Here is a 19,163-nt window from a genome sequence, read left to right as displayed (position 1 = left end):
GATGGGTGTGGGGAACGGTACTTTTTTTTTTTTTTTTAACATCTTTATTGGAGTATAATTGCTTTACAATGGTGTGTTAGTTTCTGCTGTATAACTAAGTGAATCAGTTATACATATACATATATCCCCATATCCCCTCCCTCTTGCGTCTCCCTCCCTCCCACCCTCCCTATCCCACCCCTCTAGGTGGTCACACAGCACCGAGCTGACCTCCCTGTGCTATGCGGCTGCTTCCCACTAGCTATCTGTTTTACATTTGGTAGTGTATATAGGGAATGGTACTTTTTGAAAAGCCCTGCTTGATTTGTTGGAATACGATTTAGAATCATATTTAATAAACAAGCACTTGTTTATTGGAATAGGAATATTTGCTTTATCTATTCGAATAATATAATAAAATTTGGTCTTACCAAATCCCTAAAGCGCTTGTTATCCCCGCTGCATATTTGTCATAATAATATTCTCAAGGAAAAGCCCACTAGAGACAGCACAACAGCGGCAACAAAATCGTTAGGAGGCCGTTGTCATGCTCTCCCAGTTACTGGTTCCTCTTCTACTGCCTCTGTTGAGGGTCACCAGGCTGTGACGGAATCAGACTCTTGTGACTGCCCTAACCCGCATTGTGTGGGAGTCTAACATTCCAAGCACCGTGCTTCCCATTCCTGCTGTTACTGAGCTTGTATTTGCAAAGACACCTGGCTTCTTTCTAAAACGGTTCTCCTAGTCCTTTCATTGAGACTTCTAAAATGATCTCAAAAGCCTATAAAAATAACGAGTGACAGCAGCCCTCAAATCCAAGTCAAGTGCTTTATCTAAAACCTTCCCAAAATAGTGTCAGCGATGAGAAATCCTTCTCTGTGGAAGAGCTCTCGGGCGCCGTGTTTTAAACCTCAGTTTAAACACTGAACCAAATGCTTTAGGAAAGTGCCAGCCTCAGGGCTTCGGACAGAGACCTTTGTTCTCATTCCTTGCAGCTTAACCAAGGATGTGGTGTAGCCACTGGCCTTGTTAATACAATATGAGAGGAACCGGTACAGCCTTCTTTGTGTCAAGTCATGAACAGCAGAATGTTTTTTACAGGGTTAAATAATCCATTTAGCATTCAGTAGCATATAACCACAAGAGAAAGCAGTTAACCAAGACAGGACAGTAGCATTTCAGGTGACTTTTCTAGGGACCTGCTGATGGGCCTAAGAAAGACGAGCATAGGTAAGTTAGAAAGGGACTGCTGGTGTTCGAAGGGAGGATTGTGGAAAGGGACACAGGCACATGCATTCAGGTGAGGGCACTGAGGGGAAGGTATAGATGTGTGTAAGGGCCTGGATGCATGTGGAAAGGCTGGGGAGCTGGCTTTCCCTGCCCAAGCAGGAGATGAACCCTTAGAGTCCCCGCCCTGGACCCCAAACATACTCACGCAAGCAGGCCTGCGGGGCTTGTCGCAGCTGGAGGCCAGAGGGGTGAGACCTGGGGAGACCAAAGAGGAGTCCTCGTAAGAATATAGACAAGGGATAGCTTTTGGCCTTCACAGCTCAGTCCCTTGTTTTCACTGAGTTTATCATACTCAGCTAATAATCTGAATCCTGTGGCCGTTAGTCATCACAGAAAATACAATGAAGAAAAAAAATAATAAAAGCTTCTGGTACTGGGGAAATTCCCATGAGGGTGTGAAAATCTATGGGGGAGGGGGAATGTTCTTCTGCTACAAAATGCTGAGCTGCACATGGAAATTTTTAGGCAGTTTTTGAAGTACGACCTTTTTCTTGGTATATGTGCATCATGTCTGCGTCAGACTTTGGGCCCTTTTCAGCAGTCTTCTTCCAGCCCTACGGTTCAAAAGACAGTACTGAAGCCCTGAAATCATTCATTTAAAAAATCTCTCAAATAACGAAGTCACAGTTTAGTTTTTCAGGCTCTCCTGAGTCAATGTTAATCCCAAGTAATATACACTTGCTATTACCAAGAAGGTGGCCTGAATAAAATGACACCTAATATCTTTAGAGAAAATCCAGCCTGTGCCTCAAATCCCGTATGTACTGCCTCCCTGGGATCCTCAGAGTGCTCTGCATCATAACCTGTCCATACTTTGGAGGGTTCATCCTCCTACATGTGCGTCTGCAACTCTACAGAGCGGTGCCCATGTGCCCCTGAAGCAGGAGAGCTTAAGGGATTAAGAGATGGCTTTGGGGCAAGACAGTCCTGGACTTAATATACGACCTGGATTGAGTTCTGTTATACCCGTAAGTCTCACTTTCATCACCTGAAGAATAAGGATAATATCACCTACCTCATAAGATGGTTGGGATTAGACAGATGATGTATGTCGAGGGCTCGGTGTGGTCTGGTATTAGAAGCTCTAAACAAATAGTAGCCACTTTTTATTGTGGAGTCGTTTCCAATTAATTTTAAGTTTTCTTAACAATTAAAAAAATTTGTTCCTAGGAGTGATGATTGGCACCTGCCAATATTTTCAGCCTCATTAGTGTTCGCCCTGAGTTTGTTCAGTCATCCTTATTTTAGTGCCTAAACTGTGCGCCAGGGCTGTAAGGCTGACCCAGAGGGAACCAGCCTCTGAGAGGATCACAGGCCAGAGAGGAAGAGGTACAGAAAACTGCAGTTGCTCAACCAAGCAGTAAACTTGAGGGGAGACAGCTTGCTCTGCCTAGGAAGTTGAGGAAGTCTTCTCCAAGGATGTAAGGTTTGCACTGGCATATGAAGGATAAAGAGGTGCCGTTGAGGCAGAGAAGAGGAGCAAAACCATTCCAGGCAGAGGGACTAACTCGGTGGAGAGATGCAGTTACATTGTTCCTTCAGAAGTTTGCGTCTAGAGTCTTCTCCCAATAGTTAAGAGCCTGACTCCGTTCTCCCCTCTTGGGATCTAGGAAGATCTTAAAAAGCCACCACACTGTATTCGGGAGGAGGTGGCAGAGCTACGTGAGATATCTACACTCTTCTGAACAGATCCTAGTGCAGCCATTTTACACACGTCACCTGTGTGTCGGGGTAAGTCAGGGAAAAGTCAGAGGAGAAAGTGCAAGGCACAGAGGCAGAGCTGGGATTTGAACATAGGTTCTCTGTCTCGAAGCTCGGGTTCCTTTACACCTCAAGGGTCCAAACTGAATGCCCCCAGAGACCAGAGAGCAGGCAGGTACTGGAAATGAGTAGGCAGTAAAGCCTCCCCACCTTGGATACAAGATGTTTCATAGCTTCGAGACACTTGGGGGCCAAAGAAAACTAGGTATGAGAGCCAGATACAGTCTGCGAGTCTAATCCTACCTTGGGAATCTTTTTTTTTTTTTTTCCATGAACAGTCTAGTTGATTATTGCCACTATATTTTTGTTCCAGTGTGTTACACTTAGCAATCATCCACCTTCATGCTCAGCTTGTGAGAGATCTGCTAGAAGTCACATCTGGCTTGATTTCTGAAGAAATTATCAACATGAGAAATGATCTCTACCAGGTAAGCAGAAATATCAAGGAGACGACTGTATAAAAATCCATCGTTTGTACGTGCGTGCGTGCGCACGTGTGTTTCTTAACAGTAGCATATAACGTTAACAGTTAATAAAACAAAATGTCTCTGAAGGTAATATCTTAAAAGCCCATTACATGGGAATGTTCTTTTATGAATTAGGATCCTTTGATCTGTGGGTGTAATAGCAGTCACCCCACAATGAAATTCAGCATCCTGCTGGGGGACTGCAAACTTTAAACTTCAGAAATCTGCCAAAGCAGTCGATCCAGCATAGAATAAATATGTCACATCTGTCAAGAAAAAATGCAATTGAAAAAAAGTTAAGTTTGAAAAGCTAGTGATTTACCAGAATTTTGAAGTCTGCTAAACATGTTGACAGCATCTAGATTAAATGCGTATCAAATGAAGGGTGCTGAATCAGAATACAGAAAGGTAAAAAGGTTGTTTGAGAAGGAAAAAGTGTCTTTCAGAAACAGAAAGCTCAAGGTGAAGAAAACAGGGGACACCAAAGGGATTTGCCCAAATCAGGTTTACATAGAAATTAGGTGGGTTCAAAAGCAGCTTGAGGACCTCTGTTACAGAGGTCTTCAAATATTTCAGATAGGGGAGTTGACTGGAGACTCAGTTAGGCTGCCTGTTGGGCACATGCAGATTTCAGGTGAGGAAAGGAGATTAAAACTGTTGGACAGAACCAAAGCCTGGATGCTGGGTGTAGGGAGCCGGCAGACCTGGGCCAACCTGTCTGGCTAAGGGACCAAACTAGCAGGACGTACGTGAGCAGGGTTCCGCTCTCCAGAGCCGCTCCCTCCTCCCTCCCGGGGCACTCTCTCTTCCTGCTGCCTTTCCCCGGCCCCGTCAGTCTTCTCTACAGCCTCCTGGTCTTGCCGCCTTCTCAGCTTTCCTGTTTTCTCCTTCCCTTCACACGAACCAGAGTGACTTCCCAAACTTCCTTGGCCTCTGTGGTATGCTCGGATGCCTGATTCAAGCACATCCCTTACTCTAAAAATACAGACAACCATCATGCATAATTATGTACACAGTAAAGGTGTCTGTTCCAGTTCTCAATTTTTTTTAAAGCAGGTGATGTGAATCATTTTTATTTCCTCAAAGCAGAAGTCCTGAAGTGTTTACATGTATCTCTCGATAGATTTTTATCTGTGGACAGGTGTTTCCCGATAAGGGAAAGTAATGGATGTAAGGCGTTAGGCTTCTTCTTTGGCTGTTATGCTTAAGATCAAAGGAAAAATGAAGTTGGGGATTCTTCGCTGACTCATAAAATAACTAGGATGAGGTCTAATTTTAGATACATATTTAAAGGATAGCTTCTTCAGATTTTCATACCATTTTGGGTGTTGCTGGTATTTGGAAAGTCATTTGGCCCTTAGAGCTTGCTTCTCGCAGGCTTTTGGACTGATTGTCCCTTTTCACCATCCCAAGTGTACAAATAAAACTAGAAATGGGATGTTGTCACTTCTCAGTCCTCCTTTCGAAGGCAGCTTAACTTCACTGCCTGGAGGTCAGGTTGAAGGAATTGCTTGTTTTTCTGTTTATAAATAGGACCTGCAAAGGACACCGCCCAACAGGATATTAGTAGTTGTGATGTATTATGTGCCAGACTCCTTACTGTATCATTTGGGTACATATATTGAGACTCTCCAGTGTGCTGGAGACAAAAACTCTCAAACCACCACCTTTGACACTTGTGTGCCTTCTGATTTGGGGAGTCTCAGGAGAATGCAGGTCCGTTTTCCCCACCTTACATTGTTCTCACTGATGGGCAAGGATTCGGGATCCTCCTGGTTTGCCTTTTAGGTCTTAACACACACACCCAATGGCAACTTTTTTTGAGAACTAGAAAACCACTAAGATTTAGACTTTCATTTATCTGTTGTAAAGGTTTCCTCTTAGCTATTCGTGATGGGAAATTAGTTCCCTAAGTAATTTGGATTATTTGGCAATTGTCTTAAACATTCTCCCAGAATACCTTTCACTAATCTTAGTACATTTCTGTGGCCATCTGTCACGATCAAATCTCTCTGCCACCCACCCTCTAGAGAAAGACACACTCAAAATAATCCAAGTGCATAGGGTTAAGATTTTTCTGAAAATACTTCTGAAACCTGTTCCCTTTAAACCCTCTTTTCCTCTCCCATTTCCCTCCGTACAACATAAACAACAACTCCAGTGTGTGTGATATCAACTGTTTTATTTGCATATGTTCCTGTAAAACATTAGTGGGGTTTTTACGCATGTATTGTTTAATGTTTCTAATTATTATAAATATGTGTTCATAGTTTTAAAAATAGTACATAAGGATATACATTAGAGAATCAAGGTTACCCTCCCTGGCAGCATATACGTCTCCCAGCCCCACTCCCAAATATAACTATTGTGTTTATAAGTATTTTCCCAGGTATTGGTTACATAAAAAAATATATAACTTTAAATAGATATTTTAGTATATCCTTACACAGAGTCCACATTATATTATACATACTGCTCCTGGTTTGCATAAACCTTTTTCTTAAATTTTAAATACAATTATAGATTCATAGGTGGTTACCAAAAAAAAAAAAAAAAGTGTACCAGGAGTCCCATGTACCCTTCACCCAGTTTCCCCAGTGGTAACTTCTTGCATAACTCTTGTCCAGTATCAAAGCCAGGAAACTGACCTTGATAGAATCCACAGATCTCATTTGGGTTTCATCAGTTTTACACGCACTCATTTGTGTGTGTCCATATAGTTCTTCACGCACGTATTTTTTAATTGCATAAGTGGCTTTGTGCTACATGTCACTATATTTCTGCCTTCACTGCTTATGCGATTTATCCACACACCTGTGTGTACAGCTAGTTCCTTGTTTCTACTCCTGAAGAGGATCCCATAGTTTACATCTTCCACCTGTTATGTACCTGTTCCCCAACAGTGGACACTGAACCAGCTTCTCTCTTCCTACCTGCACAGACAGTACTTCAGTGAAGAGTCTCACCCGTGTGCCCTTGTAGATTTGTGTCAGATACACAGAGAGGAGTGGGATTGCTGGGGCATTTGTGTACTTGGCTCTGCAGAATGTCTGCATAAGTCCGTATGCCAGCAGGCATGGCATGAAAAGTTCCTGGATTCCTACGTTGTGTAATTGCTTAAGATATAATCCCGGGGTTTAAGATCTAAAGCCTAAGATGTCATAGAAAACCTTCATGGGATCATAGGAAAAAAAACTTAAAAAAATTTTTTTTACTCATGGTAAGAGATTTTGTACGATATGAAACTTATATTGAAACTACAGATAATTTTAAATCTCTGAATGGTATCATGTGATTTCAGATCTTTTTTCCAGTATCATTCTCTTTCCTTTTCCCATCTCCCCAAGTAACATATCTGATTATAAACACAGCTTTTATTTACTTATTTATTTTTTGAGAGGAAGTCTCTTGGCTATAATGTCTAAAGTTCTGAGGACATGATTCATTTCAAGCCAGGATGTAGTTCTAAGGGATGAAAAAAATAAGGGTGAGAGTGGAAATTTAGAAAAAAAATCCATTTCTGTTATATTAAATAATCACTGTAGCAGCTTCCCTGGTAGTGCAGTGGTTAAGAATCCGCCTGCCAATGCAGGGGACACAGGTTCGATCCCTGGTCTGGGAAGATCCCACACGCCGCGGAGCAACTAAGCCCGTGCGCCACAACTACGAGCCTAAGCTCTAGAGCCCGCGAGCCACAACTACCAAGCCCGTGTGCCACAACTACTGGAGCCCGCGCACCTAGAGCCCAAGCTCTGCAACAAGAGAAGCCACTGCAATGAGAAGCCCGCGCACCGCAACAAAGAGTAGACCCCACTCGCCGCAACTAAAGAAAGCCTGCACGCAGCAACAAAGCCCAACACAGCCAAAAATTAATTAATTAATTATAAAAAAAATAATCACTGTAATGAGACTTAGGCAGCACAGGCATCTTTCATCCTGTTTACATGTGCCATGCCCCGGCCAGGATGTTGGTGGCCCACCTGTTGTCACTGCTACAGCCACTAACTGCTTACTGAGAAGGAAAGTTTAGGCAAATTGTCACTAGACAGGCTGGATTTCACAGGCTTCTGTGAAATAGACTGACTTGTATAAAAATACATTGCTGTTCTGTGTCAGTGGCCTCAGTTCTTTGAAAGATACTTCCATGACTGTGTCTGTCTTAACTGATTTTGAAAACACTTAGTTTTCAAAACATCTCATTTGCATTCACTGAGGTACTGCCTCGTGGGCAGGGTAATCAAATGGACTGTTTACACACTTATTAGGTGTCAGCAACTCAGCTTGTCTGTCCATCTGAGCCCTCTTAGAGGTAGTTCTCTGGTCCTAGTATGCCTTTGAGAATCCTCTAAAATGGGGGTGACAGAGTTCTATCGATTGGTCTCATGGAGCCAGTCCACGGAACAGCAGTTTTTAATTTAGCACATTTTTTTTCCATGTCAGTATAGAACGACAGCACCTTTGTTAATTGGTTTCTATCGGGCAGTTTTATTTAAACTTCTTCAGTAAAACCATAGCCTTGATTTGATTTGTTAACATATGATTTTTCAGCTGAAGGTAGACTCCTAGAAATTCAAGAAAACTAAATTTACTAATAGATGAGTTAACATATCAACAATCACTTGGCTGTAGTGAGAAACAAGAAAGCTATTAAGAATTGTAAATATAAAAAATAATCTTGATAATTGAACGACTAAAGTTAGTCCAGTAAATATATTGGATTGGCCAAAAGGTTCGTTCGGTTTTTTCCGTAAGGCGGCTCTCACAGCACTTGGTTGTCTTTAGCTTCATTCAAAACAATTTTCTTAGATTGTATGTGACAGCTGTCATATCAGCATGCATTTAAAAAAAGACTTATCAAAATTGGTGATTTTTTTGTGTAGCCATTTTAATATTGAAGATGGAAAGAAAACATTTTCGGCCTGTTATGCTTTATTATTTCAAGAAAGGTAAAAACGCAACTGAAACACAAGAAAAGATTTGTGCAGTGTATGGAGAAGGTGCTGTGACTGACTGAACGTGTCAGAAGTGGTTTGCGAAGTTTCGTGCTGGAGATTTCTCACTGGACGATGCTCTGCGGTCCGGTAGACCAGTTGAAGTTGATAGCAATCAAATCGAGACTTTAATTGAGAACGATCACCGTTATACCACTAGGGAGATAGCCGACATACTCAAAATATCCAAATCAAGCTTTGAAAATCATGTGCACCAGCTTGGTTATGTCAGTCACTTTGATGTTTCGGTTCCATGTTAAGCGGGGAAAAAACCTTCTTGACCCTATTTCTGCATGCGATTCTCTACTTAAACGTAACAAAAACGTTCCATTTTTAAAACAAATTGTGACAGGTGATGAAAAGTGGATACTGTACAATAATGTGGAATGGAAGAGATCGTGGGGCAAGTGAAATGAACACCACCAACCACACCAAAGGCCAGTCTTCATCCAGAGAAGGTGATGTTGTGTATATGGTGAAATTGGAAGGGAGTCCTCTGTTATGAGCTCCTTCTGGAAAACCAAACGATTAATTCCAACAAGTACTGCTCCCAGTTAGACCAACTGAAAGCAGCACTCGACTAAAAGCGTCCAGAATTAGTCAACAGAAAACGCATAATCTTCCATCAGGATAACGCAAGACCGCATGTTTCTTTGATGACCAGGCAAAAACTGTTACAGCATGGCCGGGAAGTTCTGATTCATCCGCCGTCTTCACCAGACATTACACCTTCAGATTTCATTTCGGTCTTTACAAAATTCTCTTAATGGAAAAAATTTCAGTTACCTGGAAGACTGTAAAAGGCACCTGGAACAGTTCTTTGTGCAAAAAGATAAAAAAGTTTTGGGAAGATAGGGTTTCCCTGGTGGTGCAGTGGTTGAGAGTCCGCCTGCCGATGCAGGGGACACAGGTTCGCACCCCGGTCCGGGAAGATCCCGCATGCCGCGGAGCAGCTGGGCCTGTGAGCCATGGCTGCTGAGCCTGCGCGTCCGGAGCCTGTGCTCCGCAACGGGAGAGGCCACAACAGTGAGAGGCCCGCGTACCGCAAAAAAAAAAAAAAAAGTTTTGGGAAGATGGAATTATGAAGCTGCCTGAAAAATGGCAGAAGGTAGTGGAACAAAAGGGTGAATACATTGTTCAGTAAAGTTCTTGGCGAAAATGAAAAATGTGTCTTTTGTTTTTACTTTAAAAACCAAAGGCACTTTTTTGGCCATCCCAATACTTCATTAGCATATGATGTGGAACAGAGAGTAACTCATTTGCAAAGGTGAGAAGTTAATCTGGGAATGAGAAATGGTCCCTCAGTATCACTCCACCTATTGCAGTCACAGCTCATAAGCCTGTGGGTTACAAGTATGCCGCTGACCAGTGTCATCTCCTGCCTGTTCTCGCCAGACACCCTTGCACTTGGCAGTGATCACCAGGCAGGAGGCTGTGGTGGAGGACTTGCTGAGGGCCGGGGCGGACCTCACCCTTCTGGACCGCTCGGGTAACTCTGCTTTGCACCTGGCTGCCAAAGGAGGACACGATGAAATTCTCAGCATTTTACTCAAGCACAAGAAGGCAGCACAACTTATCAACCACCCCAACGGGGAAGGTAAGAGACGGTGTAACCCTCTCTGTCTGCTTTCTACACAAAAAGTAGCTCTCTGGTAAATGTGTGTTATTTGATTGGCACCCCAAAGTGCTTTCCTCAATCACTTAGAATTCATCATCTCTTATGGAAATTTCCATTGCTGGCTGTAGCTAATTCCTTTAAAGATGATTTGGAATAGTCAGCCAGCAGGAGGAAAAAGCAAAGGCCTGAGCAAACACCAGTCTTGGTATGTAGAAAGCATCCGTTATTCGGAGAATGCTTATATGCGCTCAGTGTCTCCTGAGAACGTGAAAGGAGTCTGGGTTTACATGCAGAACAACTGACTTACAGCACCTGTAAAGACTGTCTGAAGGAGAGATTCTGTCGGCACTTGACATGCTGACCCCCGACAGCCTTCCCTCCCTGTGACCGTGCCTGTGCTTGGGCTGCAGGTCTGAACGCCATTCACGAGGCCATGATGAGCAACAGCCTGCCGTGTCTGCTGCTGCTCGTGGGCGCAGGGGCTGACGTCAACGCTCAGGAGCGGAAGTCGGGGCGCACGGCGCTGCATCTGGCCGTGGAGCACGACAACATCTCCTTGGCTGGCTGCCTGCTCCTGGAGGTGAAGGATGCGCTTACCTGCCTTTGCATTCAATTCCCAAAGGGGATTGGGGGAAATCTTTTCGAAGAATGATGTCGCGAACAGGTTATCTCCCTACATTCTGCTCCACCTTTGTAACATCTACTCTATCTACTCGACGCTTCAGAATAGGAGCTCAGGCTCTCCCGGCATCCCTTGCCTGGTTATTTCTAACTGGGGATTTCTTCAATGGCAGAGCCTGCCCAAAATAGCAACAGGGCTGGTAATATGACCCGGGGAGCCATGCAGACAGGGGGAGGCGGGGAAAAAAGGGCGAGAGAACCTTGGACTAACCCTTTTCTGTGTGGGGGGATTTTAGGGTGATGCCCATGTAGACAGCACCACCTATGATGGAACTACACCCCTGCACATAGCAGCTGGGAGAGGGTCCACGAGGCTGGCAGCTCTTCTCAAGGCAGCAGGTAAGGGAGCCTGGCGGTCGGTGATGGAAAATGTCATCAGGAATGCAAACCCAGCCTCGGTAGAGCAGCCATGCCACCTTCTTAAGCCACAGACCCGCTGCGGAAAGGCACAAGTAAATAAAAGTTCTCTGGCAAATCACATTCAACTGCCGTAGAGGCACCGTTTGGACTAGTAATCCTGGGCTTCGTGCTGACAGTCACATTAGCTTTTACTCTCCAGTTCACCTGTTTGTTTTGGATGTGGGTTGTCTTCATTGACCCCCATGACAAGAGATCTTCTTAACGTTGAATCGAATTCCTTGTAGAATTCGGAGCAGTATCCACCTCAGGTCATGTCACAAGTCCTCAGAAGGAAAAGTTTATTGGTATAAGAAATGATTTAAAGACTTCCTTTTGCAAGAAAGGTCCCTGAGAAGCCAAAGTAATAGGAAGAAACAAGTGGGCCGTGTGTTGAGTACTGTCATGTACCAGGCACTAAACATCGCTAGCTTCTGTTGGGCTGTTGGGCTATAGGCACTTCACATGCACTGTCTCATTTAGTCGTACTTAATCCACAGTAACCCTTTGAGACAAAGCCCATTATTAGTCCCATTTTATAGCCAAGGAAACAGACTAGAGAGACTTCTGCATCCCGGTCCCAGGGCCCCAGTAAGGGGCAAAGCTGTGAGTCACACCTCGTCACCCTGAACTTCCAGACTCCATTCTCTCTGCTGTGTTTCTGTCCCCTGTTTTGCTCAAGAATTTGAAGGCGTTATTCCAATTCAATCCTCTCTTCCTGTGAAATATAGAAAAAATTATTCCTGCTCATCCTTGAATCTCTACTGCCTTGTGTATTTAGAACCTCAAAAAATGTTTAATGGAATTGGTATCTCAAGCCTGTCCTGGCCTATGTGATTTACCCTCAGAGGTTATTAAAATTTTTTTAGAAAATAAATGCTTCACAAATTCAAGAAAAGAGAAGATTAAATACCTTCTAAAAAAAACTGAGGCCAGAAAAATATAAGAACCTTTTCTTTGGCAGCACTGCATTTTTCTGACATCACATCCCGAATAAGCAGCAGCCTTTTCTTTCCTCCTTTGTCAAGTTGACGTTCCCGTGAACAGGAGACGATGATTGCAGTGTGTATGAAGAGTGTGGGGAGTCACTGGTTATAATTAAGAAATGCCTTCAGACGAGAAGCTCTGACCCTTCCAAGAATGCTTTCTCTCTAATTCTCAGTATCCCATGAAAGGAGTAGCAAGTAGCAGTTTCTCCAGTATATAAATGAAGAAACTCAGAAGAAAAACCGAGTCCTGGGCTTCCCTGGTGGCGCAGTGGTTGAGACTCCGCCTGCCAATGCAGGGGACACGGGTTCGAGCCCTGGTCCAGGAAGATCCCACGTGCCGGGGAGCAACTAAGCCCACGCGCCACCACTACTGAGCCTGCGCTCTAGAGCCCGCAAGCCACAACTACTGAAGCCTGTGCACCTAGAGCCTAGGCTCCGCAATAAGAGAAGCCACCGCAATGAGAAGCCTGCGCACCGCAACGAAGAGGGGCCCCCGCTCACTGCAACTAGAGAAAGCCCACGTGCAGCAGCAAAGACCCAACTCAGACAAAAATAAACAAAATTTAAAAACAAAAACAAAAAACCTAGTCCTGAGCTCAGAGTCATGAAGAAGATCACTTAAGGAACAGACCTAGTTCAGCTTCTCCATCTTTGGTCCTGCAAATTGTTCATCCTAGTTTCTCTACTGTTTCCGTGGTCGGGTGACACTTACTGCCCCAGAGATCAGGCTGCAGCTGGGAGAACAGAGTAAGAAGTGGCATGCAGATCCTCTTGTTAGGCACTCCCTATTATTGAAGTTGTCAAAAGTCAAACGTCCTCCCAGCAAGACTAAAACAAGGTCCTCTTTCCAAAAGGGGAGCGTGCTGAACTTCCTACTGTTGATCAGGCAGCAATAAAATAGTCTCTCTAAGCCTTTGAGAAGTTAACTCTAGCCTTAATTTTTGAGTTACTTCACGTGTTTCTCGCTGCTGGCTAAGGAACAGACTAGATTTTCCAAGATTGGCCCTAACTTTTTCAACAACTCCACATCCTACCAGAAGGTTTTCTTGGCATGTTGCGTTTAAGGATCAGTGCCGTACCCAGGAGTAAAGCGGAACAGGTTGGCACTAGACAGCAAGCAGCTTTGCTCTTTTGAGCCAGCAGGTGAAGAGGCTGAGAAACGTGCGGCGCTGGGCATCAATTTGAACATTTAGGACCTTAATCCTGAGCGTGCACCCTGGTCCCTGTAAACTGCTGCTGTCAGTTCTCAGGTTAAAGATGCATCGTTCACTTGAAAACTATCCTATAGCGTTAAATGTGAGAGTCAGCGTGTTCCAGGTCTTTTGTTTTTGAAAGTGTCCTTGGCCATATGGCGTATCTGCAGTCAAGATGCATTAGAACTTATTTAAATTTAAATTTTTAAGTTTAAAAGCAGGTTTCTGGATATTTCAGTAGAAAATGTGTTTTATATGCTTATAAATTAACATGTTTTATCTATTTATAGACTCTGACCCCTGCAGGCAGTTAGAAATTGACAAGATGTGGGTTTACCTAACGCTGTGTTAACTTGACTTCGCAGGAGCAGATCCCCTGGTGGAGAACTTTGAGCCTCTGTATGACCTGGATGACTCTTGGGACGAGGATGGAGAGGATGAAGGAGTCCTGCCAGGAACCACTCCTCTGGATATGGCCACCAGCTGGCAGGTGAGTGCGGCTCCGCCCGTGTGCTGGCTGCTCCTGAGGGAGCTGCAGGTCCAGGGACGTCAGAGCAGGTGGCCTTCCTCGGTCTTTACTCCCCAAAGCACATGCCTGTTATTTTTTAAGAAAGTCTGTTTGTCAAGAGCTGTATTTATCTTGAAAAGCCTATCTGTGAAAGATCTAGGTCAGCAGAGTTCTGAGTGTAAAAGTATATGCCCAATCAGATCAGAGTTAGATGAGAGAAACACAAAATTCACGCTACAGGTTACCCACTCTGAACTCACACCACAGTCGTTCCCATCTCAGTTTCTGAAGCCAGGATAAATGTTACGGTTGGCTTGAACTTCGGTAAGTGATTTCTGAACATAAAAAGAAATGGGGATTCTTCTGAGGATCTGCACAAATGTAAACAAAGTAAACAGCCTTAAAGCTTTCCTCGGAACTCTGCTGACCTGAGATCTGAAGGCGAAAGCAGTTACTGGGTCTTTTGGGCGCCGGGAGGGGAGCCAGAGGGAGGAGGTGGGCGGCCCAGCTGAATATTAACCCTTTGCAGGGCCAGGTGCCGCTCCCTGTCCAAAACTGCTCGCTTGCCCCTCGCGGGCCGCGTGGGTTGAGCTGAGGGACCCTGGCGGAGAGACCACACGGCTCTCTTTACGTTGGACGCCTGGTTTTCCCAGAAGCCTCACCACAGGACACAAAGATAACCCACTTCAGCGACCCCATGTGGTCCTCGCCCAGGTCAGCCAGCCACCGAGCGACTGCAGAGAGCGCAGAGCAGCCCCCAGAACTATGCAGTTTTGTTTTTTTCCTCCCTTTTAACCTAAGACTTTTCTGGCCCCGCAGTTAAAATGTGGCTGGTGCCAGGAGGCTGACCCCAAGCCCTGTGAGCGCTTGTACACCTCAGTTTGGGCACGTTCGTAAAACTCGCTCTCAGAAGCCTTTTCACTAGGGAGGAGGGGCAGCCGCAGAGCCCAGCTTCACAGCTCAGCGTGAGCTCAGCCCCCTCCCTAGCTCTCAGGGAACATCGCTGACCGACACGTGGCTGACTGGGTGGCCTAGACTGCCTCTGCCCCTCAGCAGGGCCGTGGCCTTGGCTCTGTGTGAGGCTGGGTTGGGTCTTCCTCCCCACCTCAGGCGGCTCCCGCGGAGCACAGCCTCCCAGGCCCAGAGCCCCCCCAGAGGGCACGCGTATTCCCGGGCGATGGTACTGACCCCTCTTCCCATTCCTCCGTCTTTGGGGTCCTGGCCCCTCCTGAGGAGGACACGCCGAGTCCTTTATATTACAGAGAAGCAGATTTCCGTCATGGTCCCTGTAATGTGCAACATCTCCCCGCGCTTTTCCTCCCAACAGGTATTTGACATATTAAATGGGAAACCCTATGAGCCAGAGTTTACATCTGACGATTTACTGGCACAAGGTGAGTTGTGGGAGAAGCGGGTTCTTTGAGCCAGTGTCATCTCCACCCTGTCACTGAAGGGGGGGTCAGGGTGTGCTGTGAAAGGCACAGGGGCTTCTCTCAGAATCAGGAGACCCTGGAGGGGTGCCACGGAGAAGGTCCGGCTGTAAATTACGACAGCGTGGGCTGCTGCTGACTTCCAAGTGAAGGAGCGTGATTGCTTCCCCGGGGCGGGAGGGTGAGCTGTGTGGCAGTGATCCATCCCTCCGGAGCGTCTCTGGTCGGTTAGGACGGTCGTGTTTCTTCTTTATTCTCTTCAGGAGACATGAAACAGCTGACTGAAGATGCGAAGTTGCAGCTCTACAAGTTGCTAGAAATTCCTGATCCAGACAAAAACTGGGCTACTCTGGCACAGAAATTAGGTTTGGGGATACTAAATAATGCCTTCCGGCTGAGTCCTGCTCCTTCCAGAACTCTCATGGACAACTACGAGGTAACACGTCGTCTTACATCTTTGACTACGTTTATTTGACTTTGCTCTGTTAACACCATTGGCCGGAGGATAATCCCTTTCCTTCTCCCTTAACTCTGAGGAAGAAAATCAGTCATTACCCGTGTCCTGGGAGGGTTGACCCAGGACAGCAGGAAACCCACCTTGGCTGTTCTCAGACACCTTGAGACTTGCTGCAGAAATGCTCCTTAGAGTGTCAGGATGGTCACAGAACTTTGATCTTGCTGAACAAAGACGAAAGACTGTAATCAACCTTCATGCCTTGCCCTCCCCAAGAACATGCCTTGATTGCATGTCAGCACATGGAACCAGTGACGTGACTCCTTGCGGAGCCACTACCTGGCGATGCTCTCCTTTCTAAAACGAGAAGGTAGAGAAACACGGGGTGAAATTACTTTCTGTGGCAAAGTTCATCATCAGGTCGTTTCCCAGTGGCTTCCAGAGCCTCAGGGACACGGGGTAGACTTCACTCTGTGCAGAGGTTTACTGCCTCGGCACTTCCTCTGCTTGCTATAAAGTGCTTCTCCGGGATTTCCTGAGTGGTCTTTGAGCTGAAACAGGAACCTTGATTAAAGACCGCGTACCTTTGAGTTGCTCTCCGCCGTGAGAGCAACCTCCCGGGCCGCCGGCTATCTCGGGGGAAGGGGCGTGCTGTCATGTTCACAGCCTGCCTGCTTGTCCCTGCACAGCTTTGAACGCGGAGACATCCTCCTTCTTCATTTCTGTCTCGCAGGTCTCTGGGGGGACAATAAAAGAGCTGGTGGAGGCCCTGAGGCAGATGGGCTACACCGAAGCCATTGAAGTGATCCAAGCGGCCTTCTGCACGTCGGGCAGTGCGGCCACCAGCCCGGTGGAGGCTGCCCCCCAGGCCCACTCGCTGCCCTTCTCGCCTGCTTCCACAGGGCAGCAAATAGGTAAAGAAAAAGGATTGAAAAAGCGGTCGAGACATTTCCCCGCCCTGCCAGGCTGGCGCCTTCAGCCTCTGGGGCTGTGGGCTGTCCTCCCCACCACCATCTCCCGGACACGCCGTCCGCTACGTCCGTCTCCCTCGGGGACCGTAGGTTGTACTGTCTTCCCCTCCGGACGCTACCATTCAGGGGAGGGGCCGTCCCCACAACAGCCACGTGGGCACCCGAGTCGCTCAGGTTCACGGTAAATACCAAAACAGCAGGCTGCAGGTGGTGAAGGCCAGCATTACTTCTCTCACTGCTTAAATTTACGAAAGAGAGAGAAACGTGCAGACCCGGGTCGGTGGAGGCAGGACTAGCGCCCCAGGCTGTGGACTGACGCTGCGACGTTCCCCACCGCTGCCCAGGCTCCCCTCCTGTGGCCCTGTCTCTCCTCCCTTCAGCCTCCCGCCGCGCCCACAACGCTGCCCCGTCACCCCACCTAGAACGCGTGCCCTAGTGGACTCCCAGCGCCGCAGTCCTCCATTTCCCTTCAAATGTATTCTCCCGCCCTAACAACCATTTCTCTCATGCTCTCTCCTCCTACACTGCCCACACCCCTTCCCACTCCTCACTCATCCCGTGTCCTCGCCTCACTCCACCGAGAACAGAGGAACCACTAGACTTCTCTCATCTTTGCACCATCAGACCACCAGCCCGCCTGGGCCCGCCTGGGCCCGCCTCTTGCCCGGCCAGGTCCTGCTCCTCTAACCCTCGCTTCGCTCTCACGCCTTAGCGTTTTCTCCCTCCCGACTAGATCCCCTCGCAAGCATGCTGTAGTTTCTCTCATCTTTTCAAAATAAAACGGAAACAAACATCCCCTTGATTCCCCTTTAGCCGCAGCCCGATTTCTCTGTTCTCCTACCCAGCCAGGCTTCCCGGAAGAACTCTGTAGCGTTCTTCTCTCCACCTCCTCTCCTCTCCTCTCTCCTCGACGCCCTGCGCCTGCACTCGGCCTCTACCTCACCCCTGCACCAGGCCCCTCTCACCACGAGGACCGGCGTCTGCTCACATCTGGTCGCCATCCGCTCGCAGCGCGCATCCCGGGGGACCGCTCTTCAGACAGCCTCCCCTCCGGGCTCTCCCCTGGCACGCTCACCTCCACACTCACCTTTTAAAGTTGCAGCCTCCAGAGCCCCATCCTAGGTGCTCCTTACTCGTCCTCACCTGCCCAGGACTCTTGATACCCACTCACAGCCAGGCTCGGCGCTGGCCATGGCGGTCACAAGCACTGCCATCCTCCAAGAGGTTGCGACTGCGTGTGAACGCTCGCTGGCCCTGACCGCCCCCATCCAGCCCACCTCCATCTCTTGCCTCGATGCCTGCGGCAGCTCCTAGTCAGTCTCCCTGTTTCCAATCTCTCCACCCGCCTTCAGGCCATTCCCTACACAACAGGTAGTGTGATTCTTTTTAAAAATGACATTCCTCCCTCCCCTTCATTCAGCCATTCAACAGATCTCTACTGAGCACATCTGGCGTGCCCACCCACCAGTGTTGCAGGCATTGAAGATGGGTCGGTGAGCGGCAAAGACCGTGTCCCTGCTTCATCTGCTCTCTCTTTCAAACATCGCTTTCGCCTGCGCTTCCTCCTGCCCCCCTGCCCTGCCGCGTGTTCCTTCTGCCCCCCCAGATCACTAGTCCGATCCAGGTTCAGGGTCTTTGAGCTTTCTCGTCCCCTTCCCTGCAGAGGTCCTTACCTGGTGGGCTCCTTCTTGCCGTTCAGTTTCAGCACTGGTGTCACCTTGCTGGGGTGGGAGGGCCCTTCCTAGGGGAGTGAGGACAGGTGTTGTGCACGCTTTAGCAAGGAATAGCGTATCCACCAGAAAACCACCCACATCTCCTGTCATATGACCTGACGCTCTGTCTACACAAAGAAGTAGGTAAATACTTATATTTTTAAAAGTCTTAAGCCCTCAATTTGTAGTTATTTTTAAAATACCTCACAGTTCCTAGCACATAACAGAAACCCATAAAGATTGATGGGTTGAATAAATCAATAACAATAGCCATGCCACTGCCATTAAGGTCTTAACGTTTTAACATTGGAATTTAATATACAAGAAGATAGCTTTTTGATTCGTGTACGGTGGACTTCTGTTTCCTTGGTCACTCTCTCCCTATAGGAAATAATTCACATTGCTCAGATCCCTAAAGACACTTCTCAAAGGAGAATCTGACCTAATTGCCCAGTAGAGGCTCATTTTCATCAAAATCACCTTACTTTTTTGGCTACCAAAATATTTTTGAGGCAGTGTATAGTGTCTAATAGCATACGAGGCCCAGAGGGAGATCTCATTTTTATTTCCTACTTCTGTCACCAATTTATTTTGCCTACGCTCAGCAATTTGCCCAGCTATAAAATAGGTAATACAGTGGGTGGAAAAAATACACCTAATTTCTAAGAAAAAAAAAAAAGGTACACTTTGAGTCTAGAGAATTCAGAAAGGATTCTGATAAAC

General features: G+C 46.8%; 2 protein-coding genes across 8 annotated transcripts in view; one reads left to right on the top strand and one right to left on the bottom strand.

Moving 5' to 3' along the window:
• NFKB1 (nuclear factor kappa B subunit 1) overlaps positions 1-19,163 on the top strand; it is a 121,811-nt gene that overhangs the window by 101,404 nt on the left and 1,244 nt on the right. For 6 of the 7 annotated variants that reach the window (XM_022582439.3, XM_022582441.3, XM_089912435.1 and 3 more), the window contains 8 exons: positions 3,344-3,458; positions 9,884-10,085; positions 10,517-10,686; positions 11,024-11,126; positions 13,731-13,855; positions 15,201-15,267; positions 15,567-15,739; positions 16,491-16,671. In XM_022582439.3, the coding sequence (XP_022438147.1) occupies positions 3,344-3,458; positions 9,884-10,085; positions 10,517-10,686; positions 11,024-11,126; positions 13,731-13,855; positions 15,201-15,267; positions 15,567-15,739; positions 16,491-16,671 (1,136 nt within the window). The remainder of the gene's footprint in view (positions 1-3,343; positions 3,459-9,883; positions 10,086-10,516; positions 10,687-11,023; positions 11,127-13,730; positions 13,856-15,200; positions 15,268-15,566; positions 15,740-16,490; positions 16,672-19,163) is intronic. The other variant, XM_089912436.1, reaches the window with a different exon arrangement.
• MANBA (mannosidase beta) overlaps positions 177-19,163 on the bottom strand; it is a 168,827-nt gene continuing 149,840 nt past the window's right edge. Inside the window, exons 19-21 of the transcript XR_004023015.2 lie at positions 18,402-18,469; positions 16,342-16,494; positions 177-16,114 (exon numbers count right to left, since the gene is read on the bottom strand). The gene's annotated coding sequence lies outside the window, so the exon portion shown is untranslated. The remainder of the gene's footprint in view (positions 16,115-16,341; positions 16,495-18,401; positions 18,470-19,163) is intronic.

The sequence above is a fragment of the Delphinapterus leucas genome, chromosome 5 (genome assembly GCF_059928025.1).
Source record: "Delphinapterus leucas isolate spDelLeu-1000000601 "Yukka" chromosome 5, BTC_Dleu_Yukka2, whole genome shotgun sequence".
In the NCBI taxonomy this organism is placed as follows: Eukaryota; Metazoa; Chordata; class Mammalia; order Artiodactyla; family Monodontidae; genus Delphinapterus; species Delphinapterus leucas.
The sequence above is the reverse complement of the archived record's forward strand: the minus strand, read 5'-3'. Positions and strand labels throughout refer to the sequence as shown.